General features: G+C 59.8%; 4 protein-coding genes across 4 annotated transcripts; 1 reads left to right on the top strand and 3 right to left on the bottom strand.

The window, feature by feature from the left end:
* Window positions 1-1,519: 1,519 nt before the first annotated feature.
* Window positions 1,520-3,567, bottom strand: B0H18DRAFT_959316 (uncharacterized protein; the record flags this gene model as incomplete). Its single annotated transcript, XM_048042801.1, has 6 exons — window positions 1,520-1,555; window positions 1,615-2,112; window positions 2,310-2,518; window positions 2,603-3,055; window positions 3,117-3,290; window positions 3,366-3,567. The coding sequence occupies 6 exons, from the start codon at window positions 3,565-3,567 to the stop codon at window positions 1,520-1,522; spliced, it is 1,572 nt and encodes a 523-aa protein (XP_047887173.1).
* Window positions 3,568-9,743: 6,176 nt separating this feature from the next.
* Window positions 9,744-11,013, bottom strand: B0H18DRAFT_96538 (uncharacterized protein). The gene is made up of 3 exons (XM_048043256.1): window positions 10,322-11,013; window positions 9,920-10,270; window positions 9,744-9,868 (listed from the first exon to the last, which is right to left on the bottom strand). The coding sequence occupies exons 1-2, from the start codon at window positions 10,835-10,837 to the stop codon at window positions 10,079-10,081; spliced, it is 708 nt and encodes a 235-aa protein (XP_047887174.1). The 5' UTR covers window positions 10,838-11,013; the 3' UTR covers window positions 9,744-9,868; window positions 9,920-10,078.
* Window positions 11,014-11,818: 805 nt separating this feature from the next.
* Window positions 11,819-13,297, bottom strand: B0H18DRAFT_96536 (uncharacterized protein). Its single transcript, XM_048043252.1, has one exon. The coding sequence runs from the start codon at window positions 13,121-13,123 to the stop codon at window positions 12,122-12,124; it is 1,002 nt and encodes a 333-aa protein (XP_047887175.1). The 5' UTR covers window positions 13,124-13,297; the 3' UTR covers window positions 11,819-12,121.
* Window positions 13,298-13,339: 42 nt separating this feature from the next.
* On the top strand, window positions 13,340-14,538 carry B0H18DRAFT_96447 (uncharacterized protein). The gene is made up of 3 exons (XM_048043189.1): window positions 13,340-13,480; window positions 13,536-13,930; window positions 13,986-14,538. The coding sequence occupies exons 2-3, from the start codon at window positions 13,611-13,613 to the stop codon at window positions 14,323-14,325; spliced, it is 660 nt and encodes a 219-aa protein (XP_047887176.1). The 5' UTR covers window positions 13,340-13,480; window positions 13,536-13,610; the 3' UTR covers window positions 14,326-14,538.
* The last annotated feature ends 7,944 nt before the right edge of the window (window positions 14,539-22,482 follow it).

Genomic DNA, 22,482 nt, shown 5'->3' on the forward strand with positions numbered 1-22,482 from the left:
ATCCCCTGTGCCTCCGCGTCCGTGCTCATGCTCATCCCCACGTCCTCCCCGGCGCGAACGCCAACTCTACTCCGTACTCAGCTTGAAGCGCGAACTGAGATCCATCGACGGGCGACCCGCGATCGGCGTGGGCCTAGGCCCGGACGCACGTCGGGTGTCCTTGTCCTTGTCCGAGTCGGTCAGCCCCGTCCCAAGCTCAGCCTGCGCTCTATACAACAAACACGACCGACGACTGGATCAAGCATACCGTGTTAGTACCCCCGCCTCGGCGCGAGGTCCGTCCATGCAGCATACAGCATACAGCGCCCGGCCGCGCGTGCCGGGCATGCCAGCGCGGAGGGCTAGAAGGCCAGCGCACGGGGGCTAGAAGAGCGACGGTGGGAGAGGTGGGCGGGGCGCGTGTCGGGTGACGTAGAGTAGTAGTACAAGTTGTAAGTTACGCTCGTGGGTCGCGGGCTTGGGAGTGGTACCTACGAGGACATCCGCCGAGAACGGGCGTCCGGGCTTGGAGCCGGGTCGCCAGGGACTAATCACTAGCCATGCTCAAGCCATGCTGATAGCGGGATCTCCGCGGCGGACGATGCTACGCGGGAGGGAGAACGCTCCTGAGGGTGCAATGTGGTGCGGAGATGAGGGTTTGCCGGGTTGTGCACGGGAGATGGAGATGGAGATGGAGACGGAGACGGACTCGTGTGGTGCACAAGATGCAATAACTGTCTGATCCGATTAATCTCGATGTGTCCAGTACGAGTAGTACAAGCGATACGATACGGGATGCGAAGCGGGCGGGCCTCTGGGATGCTAGCGACAACACCGATGGCAATAACAGGGGCGTCTGGATAATGAAGCCAATAACTTGGATCGAAGGAACGGGCGCCCCGCTGGCGCGGCGCGGCGGTACAAGGTGGACTACAATGGGATTAAGGAGGGGCAGGACAGTACGGCGGCGGCTAAGCAGAAGAAGGCAGTGCGAGGTATATACACGGGTTGCATGATGCGATGCAAGAGTGTGGTACACGACAGGACGGGCAGCGAGAGAGAGAGGAGGCAACAGACAACAACAGCGATGCAAGGGTGTAGTAACGAAGAGAGAGAAGGGACTATGCACACTTTTAAAGATGGAAGATGGGCTTGACAATAGTAACAACACTGCGGTCCGACTCCGGCGGTCTAAGGATAAGCGAACTGGAACGTCAATGGCGTGTGAGACGGCAGATGGGGCAACAGGGGATGGGCACGGAACACAAATAACGTTGGGCGGGCGTGCGGGCACTGAGGCGGGGCGCGGAGATTACACGAGTATCCGGTACAGCTTTTGTACAGAGGCGCGGCGGGAGGCAGATGAGCGAGATGCGAGGTTCCATGGTGGCGATTAAGTAGCGTAGGGTGTTCAAGAGGGCGCCGACGTCGAGGCGCGGGAGGACGAACAGCTGACGAGCGATAATATATAATGGACGTCGGCGATGGCGAGGACGGGCCGTACCACGAGTGGCGCTGGCAGCCGACGAGCGCAGGCAGCCTAGAGCCCCGCGTAGGTGTTCGATGGGTCAAACGTCTGCAACGGGTCCTCGTCAGCACTCCACCGACAACGCGCACAGCTCAGCGACGGCTCACATAAGACATCCCGTCGTACACCGCCGCCTGGCCATAGCCGGCATACCCCGCCCCTCCGCACATCCCGCCTCCGATCGGCGGGACGGTTTGCAGGGACGCGAGGCTGGGCAGCGTCGTCTGCGCGGCCTGCACACCCGCGGGGAACGTCAGGTCGAGCGGGCTCGGCGGGAGGCTCGCGTAGCCCTCCTCGTGCCGGTGGATGAGGCCGGGCGTCGCGGGCGAGCCCGTCGGCGCGCGGATCTGCGGGAGCGAGTGGGAGTGGTGGACGGACATCTGCGGCGGCGAGTGTGCGTGGGGGTGCGCGGGCGAGGGCAGGTGCGGGAGGTTGTGCAGCGGCGGGAGGGAGTGGGTGTGCGTTTGGAGCGGCGAGGGCGTGTGGGGGTGGTGGTGTGCGGCGTGCGAGTGAGCGTGCGAGTGCGGTTGGGAGGTGTGCGAGGAGGGAGTGTAGAGCATGGGCAGGGAGGGGAGGAGCTCGCCATAGTCGGAGCCGATTTCGGGCTGTGTGGATCAGGTATATTGAAGTGGTGGACATCGAAGAGGGTGTCGTAGCGATAGGATGGAGAAGGGAGAAGCAACGGGTGAAGGAGGGCGTAAGACGGCGCGGAAGGACCAGGTAATTCGCATTGAGGAGCATCGAGAAATCAGAGCATGTCAGTCAGCATTGCCTCCGGAATATATGGAGGTAGCTGACTCACACTAGACTCGTGCGAGTAGCTCAGCGCGTCGACGCTAGACGTCGACGGAGAGAGGGGAGGGGAGGATGCCGAGTGCATGCTGAAGCGATACACAGTCGACAGGAGGATGTCCTCGGGAGGGGGCGTCCCTGCCTGAGTGGTGGCCGCGGCAGCGTCAGTGCCATTCGGCAGCCGAACGATATCCTGGTAGATGGCATACTGCGAAGGATCTGAAACAACAGGGGAAGAAAAATCATCAGACGCCAGCGCTCGCACACAAGGCACACCAAACCCATCCGGGAAACGACACTCACCACCGCACTCGCATAGATGGCCCCAAAAGCCGGGCACGACCTCCGTGCTGTACAGGAGCGTGCACTCCATCTGGGCGGGGTACACCGGCGCAGGGACGACGCTCGAGTCGCGGAAGGTGAGCGCGGTCTTCTCGGCCCAGACCGTCCGGCCGTCGCGCACGACGCGCACACTTGCGTACGCCTGCAGCGCGGTGCGCGAGATGAACGTCACCGTCGGGTCGATGGCGCGCATCGGGCGCGGGGCCTGCGGGCCCGTGGACGGGCCAGCGAGCGGCGACAGTGCGGGCGAGGGGTAGCCGCTGCCAGGCGTGTCGGGGACGATGTCGATGGTCATGTAGTTGACGGGCGGGCCTGGCGGTGGTGCGACGGCGTCGGAGGCGGCGGAGATGTCAGGGACGGGTTCTGACTTTGGCTGCATCATTGCGATGTGCCTGCTCGACAGCTGCTGCAGTACTGTGGATCGATGTTCGCGTCAGTGATGTCCTTGTCGAACAATGATGAGGGCGGGACGCACTTCGCTTGCCCTCGGCGGTGTCGCGCAGCTGCTGGAGACGACTGCCGACCTGTTTTGGAGTGCGCCGCTTGCCGGTCTTGTTGAAGATGTAGTCCGAGATGAACTTGTTCCGCATCGGGAAGCGGCCAAACGCGCGTGTTGTCCGGCTCTCGACGGGCTGGTACTTCTCCAGACCTATGCCAGCAGACCATATGCGGTCAATACCACGCGTATATGCATATACCGGTGGACCGGGGAATAGGCACGCACCTTCGACGAGGGCCAGCTCGAGAAAGGGCGGCCAGACGACCTCGCCCTTGCCTTTCATGGTCTTCCAGCACTTGCGGCCGGTGACGATGGTGTGGATGGTCTCGTTTATTTCGCCGCGGGAGGAGGGGTCGTAGGAGAGCTCGTCGGTGGACGAGACGCGGACATGCTGGGCGAAGATGCGGGAGGAGCTCGAGGCGGACATGGGGGGCGAGCTCGGGTGGGGCGGGGGCGGGGAGGGCGAGTGTCTGGGCTGTCGGGCGGGCGTATATATACGAGGGCAAGGATGGGAGGGAGCTGGGATGCGCGCGAAGACTGGAAGAGAGGCGGAGCGAATCGCGATAGACGCGAGGACGGGAAGGGAGGATCTCCGGGCGAGCATTAAATAAAGGCGTGATCTGATCCAGCCCACTCGCGCGGGTGCCACTCGCCACTTCGCCAGAAGCAACGCGCACAGAAGATGCACCCAAGATCCCATCTCCTCCAGATCGGGGGGCGTTTCATCTCGCCCGCCCTTGGGCCCATCCCAGCCCACCGGCCCCCCGCCAGCCACCCCGAGCCACACACGCGACGGGCCTGCCAGCGGTCCCAGCAACGCGTGCACACCGCCCATACCCCGCCCATTCGCCCCATAGCGCTCATGCTCTGTCCACGTAGACACAGGCTGCCCTCCCAGTGCACGGGGAGCGGCGCACGGTGACGGAGGAGGCCATTTAGTCTATTGCACCCGCAGATCGTGCGTGTGTATCTCACTAGCGCGCGCGGAGTTCGCCGCGCAGCCGAGCCGTCATTATTACATTGTTCCCACGCCTGCATTTATTGCGACCAACCGACACGCCCGCGGCCGCCCCCCATTGGTCCGCGCCCGGTCCGGCCCGCCCGGCGCCTGCACTGCTGGTTCGGTGTCCGAGGCCGGCAACCTCCTCCTGCAGCCACCTGCGTGTGCAGCCTTCGCGGGCCACCCGCGCGAGGGAATGCCCACCCACGCCGTCCAATGCACGACGCTTCGGCTTCTTCGCACCTCCTCTCCCCGAATCAGGACGCCACACCGCGGGCTCTCCCACTCATCGACGCGGGCATCATATCGAAATTCGTCCTCCCCAGCCCTGTTCCAGAGCTCGCGACCTGCACCGTGACAGCCACTTCGCCAGCCAGAACGCGCCCCATGTCGTAACAGGCGATGCACGCGGCTTTCGTACGCACCCGTTGCAGTGCTCCCAATTTGTGTCCTTGTTCTTCTCGCAGACAATACAGCTGTAGCGCATTGTACCACTCCGACGACGTATGAACCCACAAAAACACATGGATCGTCGCTTCTAGCAACACCGCCATCGCTCGCCCTGTGTCAACGTCCCACAGAACAACAACAATGACAACGACAACCAAAAAAACAGCTACCGTTAACGCTGCACAGCACCGTCGCCCGGGTCAGTCAGCACGACAAATCCTGCTCACCACGCCCGCCCGCCATGCCCATAGCCGTAGGCAGTCGCCGCTCTACTCTACGTACGCGCACCGAGCCATCCAGGCTGCGCCCCGCACGAGCCAATCAGCACCGGCAGCCGCTCTCCGGCGATATAATCTCGACGATGCATCCATAAAAGGCAGCTCCGCGCATCTCGGTTCGCCACCTCCGATTTAGCACATCTCGCCCACCATCTGGGCGTCCCGCGAGCGCGCCTGTGCTTTCCCACCCGAAATTGAATCGCCTCCGCCAATCGCAGCCCGCCCCGGCCATCCCGGCCCCGCCGCCCGCCTCGTTCGGCGGCCAGAGCAGCCACAAATTGGTGGCCCGGTACTATGTGGTATCACGCGTAGGCTCCTCCGCTCATGACGAGCTGATAGATTGCGGGGGCGTTCCCCTGTAGTAGTAGCGTCGCGTCGCTAATGCCTGCGCACGACGTCGTGGGCGCGGGTCTTGCCGGATTGGACGGACGGCCGCGGGAGGCGCAGGAGCGGTGCGGCGGGCTGGTGGGGGACGCGACCGCGGCGGGCAGGTCTGACGCCTCGGACGACCCGGCGGCCGTGCCGACCGCGAGCAGCTGGCGATCCCGACGCAACCGCGATCTTGGCGACGCCGGCGCGCGGAGGGCGATCTCGCCCGCGCATGCGCGTTGACGTACCGCAGACGATGCTGTCGCGGTCGAGTACGTACGCCGCAGCCGCTGCCAACTCGAGTCTGAGCGTGATGGGATCCGGACGCGCCCAGGCGCCCGCGCAGGGCGACGTCGGCATGGACGAAATGGGGAAGGGCAGCGCCTATCGTGGGCGGCTAGCTCGACGTCGCTTCGCGTTCGCGCGCCGTTGGTTCGAGATCCCAGCGGCGGGAGCCTCTGATGCTGCTGGGCACGAGCGAATCAGCGGGGGCTGTTATGGTTTTCGCGGTGCGCCAGCTCTCCTATGCTCTCAGCCAATGATGGCCTTAGGCTGTCCTGCAGGGCACGCCAACTCCACGCGAGGCGCATACGCAACAGGAGCGAACTTATCCGTGCTGATAGCACTCGGTGTCACCGAGCAGGGACGCGTGATGCGGTTGGCCAGTGATTCCGTCCACTGCTCGCCACATCTGGCCCATCTGGTGCGTGCCGTCTGCCAGCCCATTGTCAAAGGCTAAACTGGCATCTGACTGACGTCGCTCCTGGTCTTGCGCACGACAGCACATACAGCCCGAGGCCCCGCCCTTCGCCAACAAACAGATCCTTCATCCCATTCGCAAATTCAGGTCGCCCGCGCGCGCATTGAGCACGGAATCCCACATAAGGCCCGCGCAACTGGCTCCGACGTGTTCTCGTCTTTGATTAATTGCAGGACGCGTCGACGGTTTCTGACCAGCGAAACAGGGCATGCCGGCCCTTCTCGCCCTGCTACACATCACCTATGACACTGCTGCGCCATCCGACGAATTCGTGGTGGATGCAGATAGGGCGCGTCCTGCCTGGAAAGACCGTTTCAGACCCACGCTACCGTTCTTAGCAGGGACGCGCCCTCCTTGGGCTCTCTGGCCGCCCATTGGTCCTCCCTTGACAGCCAATCACCAGGCCTATTCCCGGGAACCAATCCGCTACTGATGACGCAACCGCCCGTCCGCTCTAAATGAAATTCAGGACGGCGAGCACGCGGGCGCACCCAGCCAATCCGGACGGACACAGCGCAGACGCTCGGTGCCGCGCTGATCGATGGGCCCGGGCAGACGGAGCAGCGATTGGGTTGGCCGTCGCGGGACGTGCTGTCATTGGGCGCTGCCCGAAAGGGCAATGCGCCTCCCATCTCTGGCTCGGATGCTGTCTGCGCCACAAGCGCGATCGACGAGTGCGAAGGCCGAATCTAGCCCGAAGCCACATCACCCGCCGCCGCAATCGTCGCGCCGACGTCTGTGCCAGCCCACGAGGAGGGCCGACGGGGGCAACGCGAGAGCCGCGTGGCTCGCTGCCAGTGACGGCGCGCGGGAGCGGCGGGAGACGCCGGGGCTTCGATGCGAGCTGTCTCTGCGTCAGAACTGGCCAAGGCTGGGGTGCCGCGGCGAGTCAATCGCGGCGCAGGCGGGGAACGCGAACGCGAACAAGGTGCGGGAGAAGGCCCAGACGCGCGGATTCCGCCTCGAAGACGAAGCCGCGTCGACGTCGACGTCAACCCGAAGCCCAGAGGCTGGGACTACTCTGACGGGTGATGCGGATGCGGAGCCATCAGACCTCCCACCGGCCGTCGCCGCCCACGCTCGCCGGGTATCCGCCACAAAGCCCGGTCACGCGAGATCGAGAGCCAGAGGCATTGAAGCCCATATCCGGAGACGGGATCCTCGCTGTCGCTGCCCGTTATGGCCCGGCGCTCGCCGTGGACGCGCCCGACCTGCGAGCCTCGTGTATATGGATCACCCGCGGGCGGACGAACTGAGCAACTTGAGCGTGAACGGCGGCCGCCCCTCGGGTTACGGCCACTGACCCCGCGCGCATCTTGGCTTCGATCTCGGGCTTGGCCAGGCGGTGGCAGCGACGACACGGCGCGGACCGGTGTCGGCACTCTGTCTACGGCTGCATGCCGCAGAAACTCGCGGGATCTATCGGGATGCTGGAGTACGGTCTGCGTCTATCGAGGAAGCGCTGCGTCGGCACCGCGGCTCGCGAGCGCTCGCTCGAATGTTCACAAACGGTTCTATTTTTGTTTCGCCGTTTGTCCAGGATGTGCCCATCGACGAACAGCTGCATGAGAAGCAGTCGGACAGGAGGAGCCTCCGCGACGTAGCAGGAATGGAGCTCACCTCACATCTTCGAGGGTGGCAGTGATAATCTAGTGGCGCGCGGACTCGGAGTAGGTAGTACTGGCGAGGGAGCAAGCACAATGCGCACGACACAGCCACCGCCCGGGCTCCCAAAGCACTGCGTAGCGACCGTCGTTCGCTGGGTTTGTGCACGGCGCGCTGGCCGGAAAGGGAAGTCCACGCTCGGGCCGCGAGCTTGGGAGCACAGGTTGGGAGCGGCGCGCGGAGGCGCGGTGGCTGTGCACGCAAGGTCGGGGCCGCTACTCACCGCCACGGCTCGCGGAGTGGACGGACCTGCGTCGGTGCATCGCCTCTCGTGCTATAGACCCCTCTGACGCGTGGACAGCGGCCGCCTGCAGGACACTGCGTGCTGGCGTTGCTCTCGAGTTGTCGGACGGGAGGAGCGGCCGTGGCGTGCCAATGTACGTGCGCATCGCCCTCCGCATGACGATGACGGGCTCGTGCACTGGCATCTTGCCAGTGCGTCGCCGTGCTTCGCGGAAAAATCTTATGGGGCCTGAACATGGATGCGGACGCCACATCCTGAGTGCAGTTGGCAGATACGCTCGGGGAGGACGGACGGCCGTGACGTAGGTCCAAGTTCGCTCGCGGACACCCGTGCTCAACGTACTGCCACCTCCACCTCTATCTCTGCAGGCACATTGGTTAGACGAGGCTCGACCCAGCCGCGATGACGCGAGCTCCGAGGGGACCCCTCCAAAACTGCGTGCCGTCCTTCAAGTCCGTCCGAGAAGGCCTCTCTCTGCATGCACGCTTGCACAGCTCGGTATGTCATCGCTGCTCAGGCTCGCCCGCCGGCCCGATTCCGCGGGCGACGCACCAGACACCTCACACAGACACAAGATGATACTCCGCGGCACCCGCACGCCCAGAAAATGTCGCGGGCTCCTGCACGACTGAATAGGCCGGCGCTGGGCACTGATCCCCAGCGCGCGATAGTCGCCGCCTGTCTGTCTGCCGCATCTCCGGACCCGGATCCCCTGGAGTGCATGGGACAGGGACAGCACCGCGGCAGGCTGATCCCCGGCGAGGCTACCAACTCGCCGTGCGCCCGGGGTGCTCCGTCCCCGTCTGACGAACAACCGAACAGGCGAGGGGGAATGCAGAGGGCTGCGGGTGGCAGACTGGCACGGGCATGCGTTGGGAGATGCCGTGAGGGTACAGGCTCCGCCGCTATACTGCTTCAAGTGCCTGCAGCCCCCGCGGACTCGCGCTGTCTCGTTGGGTCCGCCCCGGATCCCAGAACGAGGCTAACGCGGATGGATCCGCTGACAGGGACCCCGTTGCGGGCTGTCGACTTGGAGGTGCCGTTGGTTCCGTAACGACGCCGCTGGCGCTGACACACTTGGCACGATGTTACGGGGACAGGTGGCTCGGCTCAGACTTGACTTGGGATGGGTGGCAGGTCGGCCGAGACGCGGAGGCTATCTCCCCTGGCCCATCTGCCAACTTGGACGACGGCCGTGCGCGCGGGAGACACGCTGTGTCGCGCCACTCGCGGTCAGACCACACGCACGTCTGTGCATCGACGACTCGGGAGATCTGGGCCGTCCGAGCTGAGGACGTGCCCTCAGCACGGATCTGTACGATGCCGGTGCGTGCGCTGCTGTGTTCTGGACGCGGGGAGTCTGTCGATGAAGTACCAGTGCCGGTGGGCGCACCCGTATGCCATCGCACCTCTGTCTGCTCACTCTGAACGCGGACGTGGACGAGGGAGTGTACAAGCTTCACGGATGTGTGGAGCCGTGGCAGCAGCCCTGCAGATGGCCATGACCGCAGTCTGTCCAGTCTCGCGCGCTCGGGACAGACGTAGTAGTGCATGCATGGCTCATTCGGCACCAGCTGTCAGGCTGTCGCTTGAGTGCACCAACGGCTCGGCGCTCCAGGAATAATACTGTATCACTCTCAGGTTGTCTGTCGCGCAGAGCAGGAACATATCGTTTCCGCGAGGGCATCGCCGACACGTTTGCGCACGGACTCGTTGAACGGCAGTTTCGAGACACCAGCGATTTCGTTCATTCGTTCCTAGGTACGACATCAAAGTATGCTAGTACTAGTACGTCCCCTTCCAGCGCGCCGAAACCAAACCGTACCAACCGCTCCCCTGCCCATTCAAGTCCACCCCTCCTACTACTACTTAGCTCGCTGCGTCGAACCCTCACCCCCCTCACCCTCGCCCGGCCCGCCGCGCTCCTGAGTCCGAGTCCATCCCGCCCGGACCCCCCACCGACTGCCAGCAGTCACGCAGATCGTCAAACTCGAAGTTCTCAGATCAGCCTACCTATCGCACGGACGCGGATACACAAATAGACAGAGACACAGACACACAGACACAGAAGGGGTGCGTTCTCCGAACGCATCGGCCAGGCGGTGGCTGCGGCGCGGATCAGCAGCGCCCGCTGCCACCCCTCAACGTTTAGCTTCAGCCATATTTGCGGCTTCAGAGCGTCCTCCCTCGGCCGCGATTGAGACGACGCGCGGTTTCCACTGGGGACCGGGCTGCGCGCGTGTTTCCAGGTAGAAGTCCGGACGGCGAGGTCCAGAATCCGAAATGGGCGAGACGAGACGGTGTAGCGGGAGAACCTGGAGGGGGAGGAGCGCTTGCGGGCTGGGGATTTGCGATGCGGGATCTCTGTGCGGGCGGGCTGTCAGAGATTGGTTATCGAGTAATGCTGATGCTGACGGTAGGTTGGGAGGTAGGACTTAGGATGCGTGTGTTCAGCGCGACTTGACTTGTGTGGGGGCCTGCCGTCGCACCGCCCTGCGCGCCACGGGCCAGTCCGGCGGTGCCGATCCTCCACAGACGAGACGGCTCCCCTGGCAGGGATCTGGAACGAACCGCTCTTCGCCGCGGCGCGCGCAGACTGCAGCTCGGACGGCGCACCCGTTCTGCGTCCGTGCAATCTATCACTGGCTGACGAGCACCGTCGTCAGGAGCACTGCGAGAAGAGCCCGGGCTGGAGCGAGACACAGCGCCCACCACCTGCTCGTCGGCGCGGCTTCTCACGGGGGATGAACGGGTGTTCTTGGGCGCTGTGGATCGTGAGGAGGCTGCGAGTGAAGGTTCGAGTGGTTTGCTGATGCTGGGATCGGTACCAGTAGAGACGTAGCAGCGAGTTTTTTTCGTGGCCGCTTCTAGGCTGCGATCTATAGCGAGAGTGTCCGTCGACTGGATACATAGCCCAGCGGGGCCACACATACATGCGAACGCCTTGCGGTCCAGTGTACTCGTACCCGGCGGGCCAAGCAAGTGAGGATCGATGTGACGGAGTGGCTGCCGCAGCACCGATCGAGATCTGTGAGGCGCGCCACCGCCACCAGCGCACCGCGCCCGCCGCCACCGGTCTCCAAAGCGGCACAACGGTTCTCGCTACCGCGTCCGCCGCCATGTGGGTCCGCGCTCCAAGCGTTGCAGAGTGCATCCACGCCTCCACATGCCGCCATCAGCCAGCCTAGTGCTAGCCTAGTCTTATTGGCCCCGCGCAAATGGACGGTGCCCGCTGTGTCGGGTCGAGGGCCGGTCGCCGCGCTGGAGACGCAAGAACGAAGCATCAGAGCGTTCGGCGGTGGATTTCCTGTGGAGGGACGTGCATACGGCGTGGAGACGCGTAATAACGGGATCCGTCCAGGGGATCTCGGAGCTGCAGGGCGCTTCTTTGACGCTCAGAGGCTCGGGCGGTCGAGCGATCAGGCAGTTGTCTGTGCGCGGGCTGTTCCGGGAGCCTTCCATGCACGGTGCCAGACACGGAAAACAGATGGGGACGCCCATCGCCCATCCCAATCGGCATCGGGCACCCGCGTATCGAGCCCAGCGGGCCAGCCTGATCCATCGTCCGCGCTCTGGGCCCCGGCCACCCGTCCTCTCTTCTCCCTCCCATCACTCACTGCAACTGCACCCAGCCCGAACCTTCGGTCGCTCCATCAATCTCTCCGCCTGCCTGAACCGGCCTCGTCGAACTGATGCGCTGATGGAGTCTGTGCAGCGCGCGATTGTCCGCCTTCGGTGATGGCCACCGCGAGGGTTCCATCGTCACCTCTCGGTCAACGCGCTTGCCGTGTACCGGGACACCGATTGGAACGGCATGCAGATCGTAGGCCAGCGAAACCCGCGTACACCCATCGCGCACGCCAGTCTCCAAGCTCCAAGTTCCAAGGCCCGGCCAAACAGTTCACTGCGACCTCCTACCTCGGCCGCGCCAAGTACTGCACCCGCTCTGCGATACGGGTCTACGCACGCCTGCGGTGCATCGGATGCCAGGGAGCGCGCAGGTATGTCGTATGATGTCGCCGCGTCGACAGCAGTGCATCTCAGCCGACCTCTATTCGCTCTCCCCGCGATCCATTCTAGTTGCCTACCCAGCACGGGCCATCGCGCCCAGGCTCCACAGCAGCCGCCGCGCATCGTCCGTGACCAGATCAGCCAGAGCCCCTCGTGGTTACGACACGGCTTGCGCTACAGGATGCGCTTCGAGTCCGCGCAGGCTCACCGCCGGGCACCCTGGGTTCTGGGCTGATGCAGGTGGGTCATGGCACCCTGCGCTGGACACTGTTCGGGTCCCGCGGCGGGCGTAGCTGCGCACACTTCGAACTGGCTCCGGACGGCGCGTTTCATGTGCGTGGTCCCGTCCTGCGGTGTCGTCCCCCACGGCACTGCGACGTCGGGGTGACTGAACCATATGCAGTGAGTCGCCGCCGCCCACGTACGGATGGCGCGTGAATCCCGAGGCCGCAGACGCTCAATTACAGTGGACACCGCATGACTCGAGATTTGGGCGACTCGACGCCGAGGACGCTGCGAGCCAGAGGCGCGAGGCGCGAGCTTACGGGGCGTGTGGGCGGCCGTGGAGGGCTCGGACGCACACCCGCGCGCGCGCTGGGTGGCCGGACGCGCGACGAGACGGGCGCAGGGTCGAGGACGCCGCGGGCCTCGTTGGCCTGCCGCACGCAGACGCGGAACACCCATTCGATTTCCAGGACACGTCTCCGCGCGCACCCAGCAACGCATGCCCGCACACACGGGCCCAGCGCACCAATCCACCCGGACGCGCCCGTCTCCTGCCGACGCCGATTCCGCGGCTGCATCCCCCGAGACCCCACCGGCACTGGCCTGTCCTCCCATCTGTCTGCGCGCGCCCCGGCCCCAGCAGCCCCTGGCCCATCCGCGCTGGGTCGCAGGCCCGCACGCGGCAGCACTGCGTGCGCCCCTCCTCTCGCAAGGACGCCGGCGACGGGAAGCCAGCCCTCGCGTCCGAGTCTGGGCGTACGCACGCACTCGAGAAACCCGCCTGGACCCCGGCCGGCTCGCAGCGCGATTTCGAAGGGCCCCGTCGATTGAACGGGTGGCCGAACACGGACCCTGCGTTCGATCAGACTCTGCCAGTGCGTCCACGCTTGCCGTCGCGAGATGCGCGGTGCGGGCCTCCGCACGTTTGCCCGGGGCCGGGGCGCCCGTGCGTCGGTACGCTGGCTGCTCACCATCGACCATGTATTGAACTTCCGGGCGTGGACTGCCCAGGGCACTGACTACTGAGTCGCCGGCTCCCTTGCGCTGATGCGCGTCGGGCCGGCGAGTCGCGCGGCAGGGCGCGGACTCGGCCTTCCAGAACTGAGAAGGTGGCCCCGCTACGGACTTGGTTCGTTGGGGCCTGTTGTACGATATGTCTGAGCCGCTGGAGCCTGGCGGCGGGCGGACGCCCTGGGTTTGAAGCTCGAGCGGGCTCCCGCGGTTGGGAGCCTTCGAGCTTGTGGTTCAGGTTGTGACTTGGATGTGGACGCGAATTCGGACACAGCTCGATACTGCCCTGAAACTTCTTCGGAGCCCATCAGGGGCGTTCTAGGCATAGTGAGTCGCGCTCTGTTCTTACTACTGCTGCTATCTGAGAAAGTATATCGCCCAGGTGCCGGACGTGCAGCCTTGGAGCCACTGTCCTGTCCGAGTATTTGTTCCGCAGAGGGTCGTACATCTCGTCGTTATGCTTGCTGCGTTTTTCTGGCGAATCTGGGCAGAATGTCTCGATGCGTCGCGGGCCTGCGCGAAGTACGTCGCTGCAGATGCTGTGTCTACGTGCGGTCTCGTTGACGGCCCGGTGTGCTGGGCGGTCTCCCGCATAAGTCTTGTACAATTCAGGTCTAAGGCATGCCCCCCCTTTCGCAAACACTTCTGCGCGCCTCCAGCCCGTGCAGACTATTTGGCGAGCGTTCTGATGAGGCTCGCTACGCACGCCTTCCGCGAAGAACCGTTGCCGTTACTCACCACTGGCAAGATCAGCTGTGCAGGATCATTACGTATCTCGTACGTCGCCCTCACGAGTACCTCCGCGTTTCTGATGGGCCGTTCCCTTCGCTAGTGTCCTTCCTTGTCTTGTCTCCGAGTCGGTGGAATGTCGCGAGTCCGAGACGATCCCCGTCGGGCTGCGATTCTTCGCTCAGATGTGGCCTCGTTCCTCCGGCCGCCTTCCCGGGCTTCGTCAATTAAGACGCTATCATCGATTGCCTCTGGACGTTCTATGCCGACTGGAGGCGGATGGTGGCCCATCACGCGAGCTACTTCAGCCTATCCGGACGTGTGCATCATCTCGAGGACGTCCAGATCTGTTCCCGCGTGTTCGGCGACTCGGACGTCGCCCATGGAGAAGCGTGCGACTCTCAGGCATTCCCATCCTGTTGGGACACTGCTCTCGACTTTGACGAAGACCGCAGTGTCTGCATGGCGCTCGAGTCGACGTGGTGGCTTGCATGATGCGTCATGGGGCTCGCTGATCTGAACGGAGGGCCACTAGTGCACGGCCTTCGACGCAGCATCTCTGCATCTCGTCATCCGGATGGCCACCGGGCTAGTGGCGCACCACCCTATTCTAATCTCACAGGCATCTGTGTTTCCCACCAATATATGTAGACATTACCGAGAAGTGCAGCTTGGGGGCGTGGATTCCGGGCTAAGGAGAAGCGTGATGCGCCTTCTAGCCTCTTCTACGTAGCGGACGGCGAGTCCCTCGATCGGACAGATGCGTCCAGCCGGCGCAGTGGTGCGTCGTCCATGAGCTTTACTGACAGCAAGAATGATCCTAACCTGTTCTGGAACGCGCAGGTCGAAGGAGAGACGTTGACGAAACCTGCACTAGATTGAATCGTCAGGATCTCTTCAGCATGTCCACTCCGCCCTGAGGAAGACGCGATGGGCGAAGGGGCCCCGGCAGGCCACTCCGTGACAGCACGGAAATTCCACTGTTTCTTGCGCTGTACATCCCCGACTTCGACACGTCAACGTTTGTCGCCCGCCACATCCGGATTACCACCCGCTTATGCCAGCGGCATGACACAGAACCCTCTGTCGTTATTCTGATATTCACGCCCGGATAGGCGCACGACCCGTCTTGTCGTGGCATGCAATCGGCCAGCCAGCCGCGGCGCACGTCCCATCAAGAAGCGAGAACGCGGGAAGACGGATCTAGAAGCAGACGGGCGCGCTTCCTCCCTAATCTTAACCCCCCATCCGCTCGCTGAACTTGAACTGCGATCCAATCTCGAGAAGCACGATGCGCGATTCGACTGCGATGGTGCGTGGCGCGTACGCGCCCGCCCTTAGGAGGCGACTCGGGAGGGGATGGGAGCGGCCCAGTAGGGTATTCCCCGGAGATTCACCTCGACTCGGAGGCTTTCCCATCTCGGACGCGCGAGGTTCTCTAGGCTGAGCTGCTGCGCCCATGTTCAGAAAACGAAGAGAGGAAGCCGAAGGCTGGTGCTTCGAGACTTCGAACTACTTTGCCAGGCGAACCTCACGCTTCACCTCGCGCGGTGAGGTGATCCATCCGCACTCCTGGCACGCCCCGTCTTCCACTGCCATTTACCCTAGCTCTTCTCACTCGAAAAGACATCCGAGAACTCTCATCTGAACCTGAACTCAAATCCGCGCACGCAAACCTACTTCCGCAGGTCACGTCCAGTCTCCCGTCCCTCCGATAGGCTCCGAATTGACATATTCTGCCGGCGCGGGAGCCCTCAGGCTCCCCGTGCCGTCGTTGCACTGGACGTCCGCGGCCTTGGGCCCACGCCCACGTCAATATACACGTAGGTTATGTTCGCGGGTTTCTAGAGTGGTGTTCGATGACGCGGCATAGGCAATGTATCACAGGAACCTCCACGAATCCACTTCGCTCGTGTTCCGGCTCTGTTGGGTGCCGGGACGTGCGTGCGTCCGAGGGAAGGATGGTTTCGTCGCCTGCGTGCCCAGGCGCTGCGTTCGTGGGTCGGGCTCTTTGGGTGACGGACGGCCTTCGCATTGGCCGGCTGGTCCACGTTGGGACGACCGATTGAGGTTTGGCTGTCTTGACGGATTCCGTGAGGATGTCTCAACTGATGTGGTATCCTTATTGACTTAGGGCCGTGGGTCGTGCTACATTGCAGGTGTTATCCTCGACAATACCAACCACCCTATTCAGTTCTGAGTACCACCTCGCGCTTCTAATGCGGACGTATATCGCCTCCTCCGAGCCAAGGATGTCGTTATCAGATAAACCCTCGGGCTCGCAGCCATTTCACACACGTCCTCCGTCTATCTACAGGTTGCCTCGCTGACGTGGGCCCAGGCCTCACGCCGACTAGCTACGGACCACGGAACGCACCCCGCACGTCTCACTGCATGCCCGCAGATTGCGTGCACGAGGCCTGCAGTCTGAGGGGCGGCACGTCCAGAATCCAGATGCGCGATTCGGACGATCGCGCGAGATGCAGGATCCATGGGAGCCTATATGTACTTGTATGTCAGGCTCGTCTCACCCGCGGGGAGGCGCGGACCATGGGCCGCACGCATGCCTGGCCTGTTTGAGTTCCTCCGAGGACGACGCGCGGGGCATGGCTGCGCTCAAGACGTGACTTGCTGACTGCACCGACTGTGCATTGCACGCGCGTGCGCTATTTAGGTCGCTGACGTCCTTCTGCGTATCTGGGATGGTAGAGAGGTCAGCATCTCGAGATGCGCAGCTTGCCGCACGGAAATAGATGCGCGGAATGCCTTGCGCTCAGGGCAGCAGACGGCGATTCACTGCTGAGTTACTGTGTGTAGAATGCGCCGTTGGGAGACTTGTCCGGAGTCTTCGGCGAGTTCCTTTCAACCAATAAGATGGGTAGCCAGGACCCACCCATGTTGAACTTCCGACTTTCCAGTGTTATCTTATCTTATCAGTTACGTACATATATGGACTTGTGTTCTGCGATGTAGTATTACATACATTCTTTTGATGGACTCTGTCTGGACTCATCTTGTGACTCGCTCCAGACCGATCTACACTGTTCCAGACTTATTCTGGATCATTCCACTCCCTTCCGGCATGTTCCATGACCTTCCAGTACATTCCTTGATCACATGGACGCTTATGCATATCCCTATCTCTGGAGTTAAGGCTTACTCATTTCCCTAAAACTCGGACTTAGTGATTACTGATCTGCTTACTGATGTAGCATGTGATCAGTCCCAGACATGTATATATACTAGGGTGATTCCCCCCTAATGGATAACGATCTCTCCTCTCTTCTGCCTGCCTAGCATCAGAGTCTTCCCTCTGGGATAGGTCTATTCACTCCACTCTACTGTCCTTCACTTCCACTGGCCTAACAAGCCCTTCTAAACCTCTTTCACTTCAACAGGTTATGAGCCCCGCGCTCTGATCGTTTATATCACCTGTACCTTTTGCGCAACCAAAGCCCAACTCTTGAAAGAGTGAGTTGGCATATTTTGTCCTTATTTGGACTACTGTTTAGCCGCTCTGTGACAAGTGCCCAAAGCCTTGTCCAAGCGCATTTCCAGGGTAGCTCGCAAGAGCAATTACGAAGTTTTTCCACCGTCTCGTCGTGAGAGATACGACGTAGGCGACGCCGACACTAGCGCTGTTGCTGAGCGTCATCAGCGTTTATACGGTCATCTACCCATCGATCGCCAGATCGATATCATCCTCACTCCTACCCCGCGCCCTCGCCGTCCCACCTATCGTCGCCCTGACACCTCTCGTCCCCCGAAGGCGTCCTGTCGCAAGACCCTTGAGCAGCAGCTTGAGGAGCTCCAGTTGAAGGCAGACGACTCTAGGGCACTCCTTGAAGCTCGACGTGCGGAGTACGCTGCTACGCTTGCCGCTGAAACCGCCGCCAAAGAAGCTGCCAAGGCTTCCCTTATCGCACGCATCGAAGGCGTACCTCTTCCCCTTCCTATCACAGCCCTTAAGCCGTTTGACGCCGACTTCAAGAAGAAGTCTCAGACGGAGAAGGCCGCCATCCTCACGAAGCGTCTCTTCGCCGTTCAGAAGCGCCTTCACCCTCTCTTCACCCACAAGCTGCGCGACACTGTTCGCTGGTCACTCACCGACAACCTCAACGCTTTTGGACGTCGGTTCAATTGGGTCTGTTCTCACTTTGAGACAGAGGGTCATTCGTGGTCGCACGACGCGCTCAACGACGTCAAGCTTGTCTGCGAGCTGATTGGGAAGATCTCCTTCAAGGAGCTTAGCAAGAACCTTTCTAAGGTTACTAGGGAAGTTGGGGACTTGCACAAGGGCAATCACTTGGCTTGGGTAGACAAGTATTTGTAGTCGCGTCACAAATTTTATCTTTGTTCCTGGAATATTTTTCAGTGAAGCATCACAACTGTGGCAACGTCTCAAGAGGAGACATTTGCAGAGACTCAGGTCTCTTCAGGCGAAGAGTCAGACGACTCATACGATTGTTCAAACCACTACCATCTATACGACTACGAGGAGGTTTGCGACGCTCATTATAGAGACGACGATCAAACCTGGTGGAACTGTGATAACACTCATTGTCCAAACCGTTACCACACACCATCTGGTGATTTTCCTCGAGGCTTCAAAGCTGGTATCGCTGTCGAAGCTTGGCAAGACAATTTCCTATTCGCCAACGAATTTTCGGAGTCACCTCCAAAACCTGAACATTTAATCTCGCTCCCTGAGTCGAGATCTCAAACACCTGAACCGGAGGAATTACCCTTCGAGTTATTTACACCAGAACCTCCTTCTTCGCCCGACACACAAGGCGAATTTATCCTCTTATCCGCAACCATGGGTGACGTCAAGCCAGACAATATCCCTAAGCTCTCTTCAGCGTCTCAATACGCTGACTGGTCTGCCGCTATGCGCGGTTATTTAATATTCATAGAGGCCTGGCCCGCTGTTATTGCAACAGTAACTACCGACACAGAGTACAAGAAACAGAATGCCCGTGCTCAGGGTGTTCTATTTATGCGGACTGATCGCTCGATGCATCATTTGCTCGAGGGATCTAGTGGTGAACTCAAGACCGCTAAGGAAATGTGGGCGGCCCTTAAGACAGCCTTTGGTACACCCGACACGGCATTCGTCTGGAGTCTCTTCCAGTCGGTGATCAAGTCTCCGGAGATGTCTGATTCCAAACCTCTGCAGGATCAGATCAACAAGCTGGTTACTCGCTTAAGGAGATTACGGCTGGTGGCATAACTCTCGGTGAATCGACCCAGGCTCTTCTCCTTCTGTCGAAGGTGCCTGAATCCTATCAATCGATGATCTCTGCGCTCATGGCGACGCAGAACATCAAGGATCTCAAGGTCGACTCTGTTCAGTCGAAGATTCTTGCCGAAGAATCTCTCCGCCGGTCTGGTATGGGACAGTCTGCGTCCAAGACATCCCAGGTCAAGCACAAGTCATCGGGTCCCTGTGGTCACTGCGGTGGAAATCACGGCAGTGAGAATTGTTGGACAAAGTACCCGCATTTGCGCCCCCAAAATAAGGGTGGCGGCAAGGGGAAAAAGGACAACAAGGGCAAAGGCAAAGGGAAGAATAAGGGCAAGGGCAATGGTAACGGACAATCTGGTTCTGGTTCCTCCAACGCTGCTACTACTTCAGACTCCACAAATGTTGTAACTGTAGAATCCTCCGTGTCGTCTTCAGCTAATACTATGACTGCTTCCTGGTATACTGCGGGTCACTCCGCTTCTGGAAGAATGACTGACTGGATTATGGATTCTGGTGCGTCGAAGACAATCACCAACGACATGGCTGATTTTTGGGACTATACTCCTTACGAGGAACCCATGATTTTTGGTACAGCCGGCAAGTCTAAGATTGCAGCTTATGGAGAAGGGACCATCAAAGGTGTTGTGCACGTTGAAGGGAAACATGTTAAAGCAACTATTACAAATGTTGCTTACATCCCTGCCGCATCTGGTCGCCTATTTTCTACTGGTGTTATTGAGCAATCAGGTTTTACCCTAGTTCAGGGAGGAGGTCGTATGGTCATCTATGACCAACCTATTTCGCAAGGTCGAGTCTGTGGTAACATGATCATGGAGGCACACCATAAGCCCTTCAAAAATCTCTATATGTTGTACCTAGACATTTTGACACCGCAATCGGCAAAGTCTACAGACAAGTCGAATTTTCGTCTCTGGCATGAACGCTTCGGACATTCGTCTGAAGATGTTATTCGTCAGATTCCCAAGCACACTAAGGGTGTGGATTCCATTGGTGCCAAGGATACTTCTTCTCCTTGTGCAGGGTGTCAGTGGGGCAAGTCTCATCGCGCTCCATTTCCCCCATCGGCTAAACGTGCTACAAAGCCCCTTGAGCTCATTCATACTGATGAGGACGGTCCTATGCGTACCACTGCAATAGGTGGATGGCGTTATTTCATCAGCTTTCTTGACGACTATACTGGTCTTGGTCGTGCCTATTATCTCAAGCACAAGAACGATTCGATCCAAGCGTTCGATGACTTCAAGGCATGGGCTGAGAACCAAACAGATGAAAAAATCAAGGCTGTACGCTCGGATCGTGGGGGGGAATATACGTCTGCTGCTTTTACCGAACATTTGCGCAAATTTGGTATTGAACATCAGTTCACAATGCCGTACTCTCCTCAACAGAATGGGAGAGCTGAGCGCTGGAATCGGACCATTGTTGAGAAGGCTATGTCTATGCTGCATCATGCTGGACTAAGCCATGGTTTTTGGCAATTGGCTGTGGACACTGCGGTTCATATTTATAATCGGCAACCTATGCGACGCCTTAACTGGCAATGCCCCATTACTCTCTGGAATGGCACAATTCCGGACATTTCATACTTTAGGATTTTTGGGTGCAAGGCATTTGTGCATGTGCAGAAAGAACAGAGATCTGGGAAGCTCGACAAGAAGGCTGTTGAGATGATCTTTGTAGGCTATGAAGTTGGTTCCAAAGGGTATCGTTTCTGGAACCCGGCTACTCGAAGTATTGTTGTGTCTCGTGATGTGACCTTCGATGAAGAGACATTTCCTGCACGAAAGGACTTAGGCAATAATCCGAAATCCCTGGATGAGCCGTTTGATGAACCTCCTGAGGATGCCAACTCAGAGGATTTAGATTTTGAGGATATTCCTATCCCTGTTCCTGTCCCGCCGGAACATGAACCTGAAGAACATCAGGAGCCAGTGGGAGATAATCCGCAACAGCAACCTGATCCAGTAGCTCCTCCGCAACCTCAGTATGAGCGTCCTCGCCGTCAAGGTGCTGGACAGAACCCTCAGAGGAATAGAGACAATGCCTATGGTGACGAGCCACCAGCAAGTATTGACCGTCGTACTGATAGTCAAGGCCGTCAACAACCTGAGGCTGAAACTGCTCAATTTATACGGATGCTGGCGGAAGCAAACCATGGTCTTCCCCAAAGTCATAAGGAAGCCATGGAATCTCACGACCATGATAAATGGCTCGCTGCTGAAGGTTCTGAGTACAAGTCACTCATGGACAATAAGACTTGGGTTCTAGTTCCACGGCCTAAAAACCGGAAGGTTGTCAAGTGCCGTTGGGTTTATGCGATTAAGCACGATGGTCGCTATAAAGCACGTGTTGTCGCAAAGGGATTTACCCAAGTATGGGGTCAAGATTATACTGAGACTTTCTCTCCGGTTGCACGGTTTGAATCTGTACGCTACTTGTTGGCACATGCAGCCCTTGAAGATTGGGAGATAGAGTCTATGGATGTCAAGACGGCATTCCTTAACGGTGACCTTGACGAGGAAATCTACATGGAACAACCCGAAGGATGGGTTGTACCTGGCAAGGAGAACTTTGTCTGTCTTCTCAAGAAGGCAATTTATGGATTAAAGCAAGCTTCTCGTCAATGGAATGCTAAGATCCACAAGTCTCTCCTAGACTTAGGGTTTAAACGGACTTATTCGGATGCTGGAATTTATGTCTTCTCCCGGGACTCTGACGGACACACCTGCCTAATCATATTGTATGTCGACGACTTGCTCATCATGGGTGACTCGAAATTGTTTATCGACAACATCAAGCAGAAGTTGTCCTTAGAGTATCAGATGACAGATCTGGGTGCTGTTCAGCGATTCCTTGGTCTTAGAATACGTCGAGAGCGTACTACACGTCTCATCTACGTTGATCAGGAAGACTATATTGAGTCAGTTTTGGAGAGGTTTCAGATGTCCAACTGCAAGCCTGCACGGACACCTCTTCCCGCTGGAGCAGACCTAGAGAAGAATCCAGACACAGCATCTGAGGTTTTCCGTACCCGCTACCAGAGCATTATTGGCAGCATCATGTATGCTATGCTCGGTACTCGTCCAGACATTTCTTTCGCGGTCACACGTCTGGCAAAGTATTCTTCAAACCCATCCAAAGAGCATATGCGGTTAGCCTACTATGTCCTAAGATATCTTCAAGGGACTAAGGAACTCGCTCTCTGTTATGACGGAGGCTCGAATTCTGGTCTGATTGCCTATTCAGACTCTGACTGGGGTGAAGATCACGATGATAGGCACTCTACAAGTGGCTTTACTTTCCTTATGGCCAATTGTGTCGTTTCTTGGGT

This window comes from Fomitopsis serialis, assembly GCF_022376445.1.
Source record: "Fomitopsis serialis strain Sig1Antser10 chromosome Unknown B0H18scaffold_136, whole genome shotgun sequence".
Taxonomy (NCBI): domain Eukaryota; kingdom Fungi; phylum Basidiomycota; class Agaricomycetes; order Polyporales; family Fomitopsidaceae; genus Fomitopsis; species Fomitopsis serialis.

Excerpts from the sequence above, each read along its gene's own strand:
- B0H18DRAFT_96538 (XM_048043256.1), bottom strand. The coding sequence starts at position 10,837 with ATGTGTGGCCCCGCTGGGCTATGTATCCAGTCGACGGACACTCTCGCT. Across the intron at positions 10,271-10,321 it reads GTCCTACCTCCCAACCTACC|AGATCCCGCATCGCAAATCC; the intron begins GTCAGCATCAGC and ends CCGCCCGCACAG.
- B0H18DRAFT_96536 (XM_048043252.1), bottom strand. The coding sequence starts at position 13,123 with ATGGTCGATGGTGAGCAGCCAGCGTACCGACGCACGGGCGCCCCGGCC.
- B0H18DRAFT_96447 (XM_048043189.1), top strand. The coding sequence starts at position 13,611 with ATGCTTGCTGCGTTTTTCTGGCGAATCTGGGCAGAATGTCTCGATGCG. Across the intron at positions 13,931-13,985 it reads GCAGGATCATTACGTATCTC|TGTCCTTCCTTGTCTTGTCT; the intron begins GTACGTCGCCCT and ends TCCCTTCGCTAG.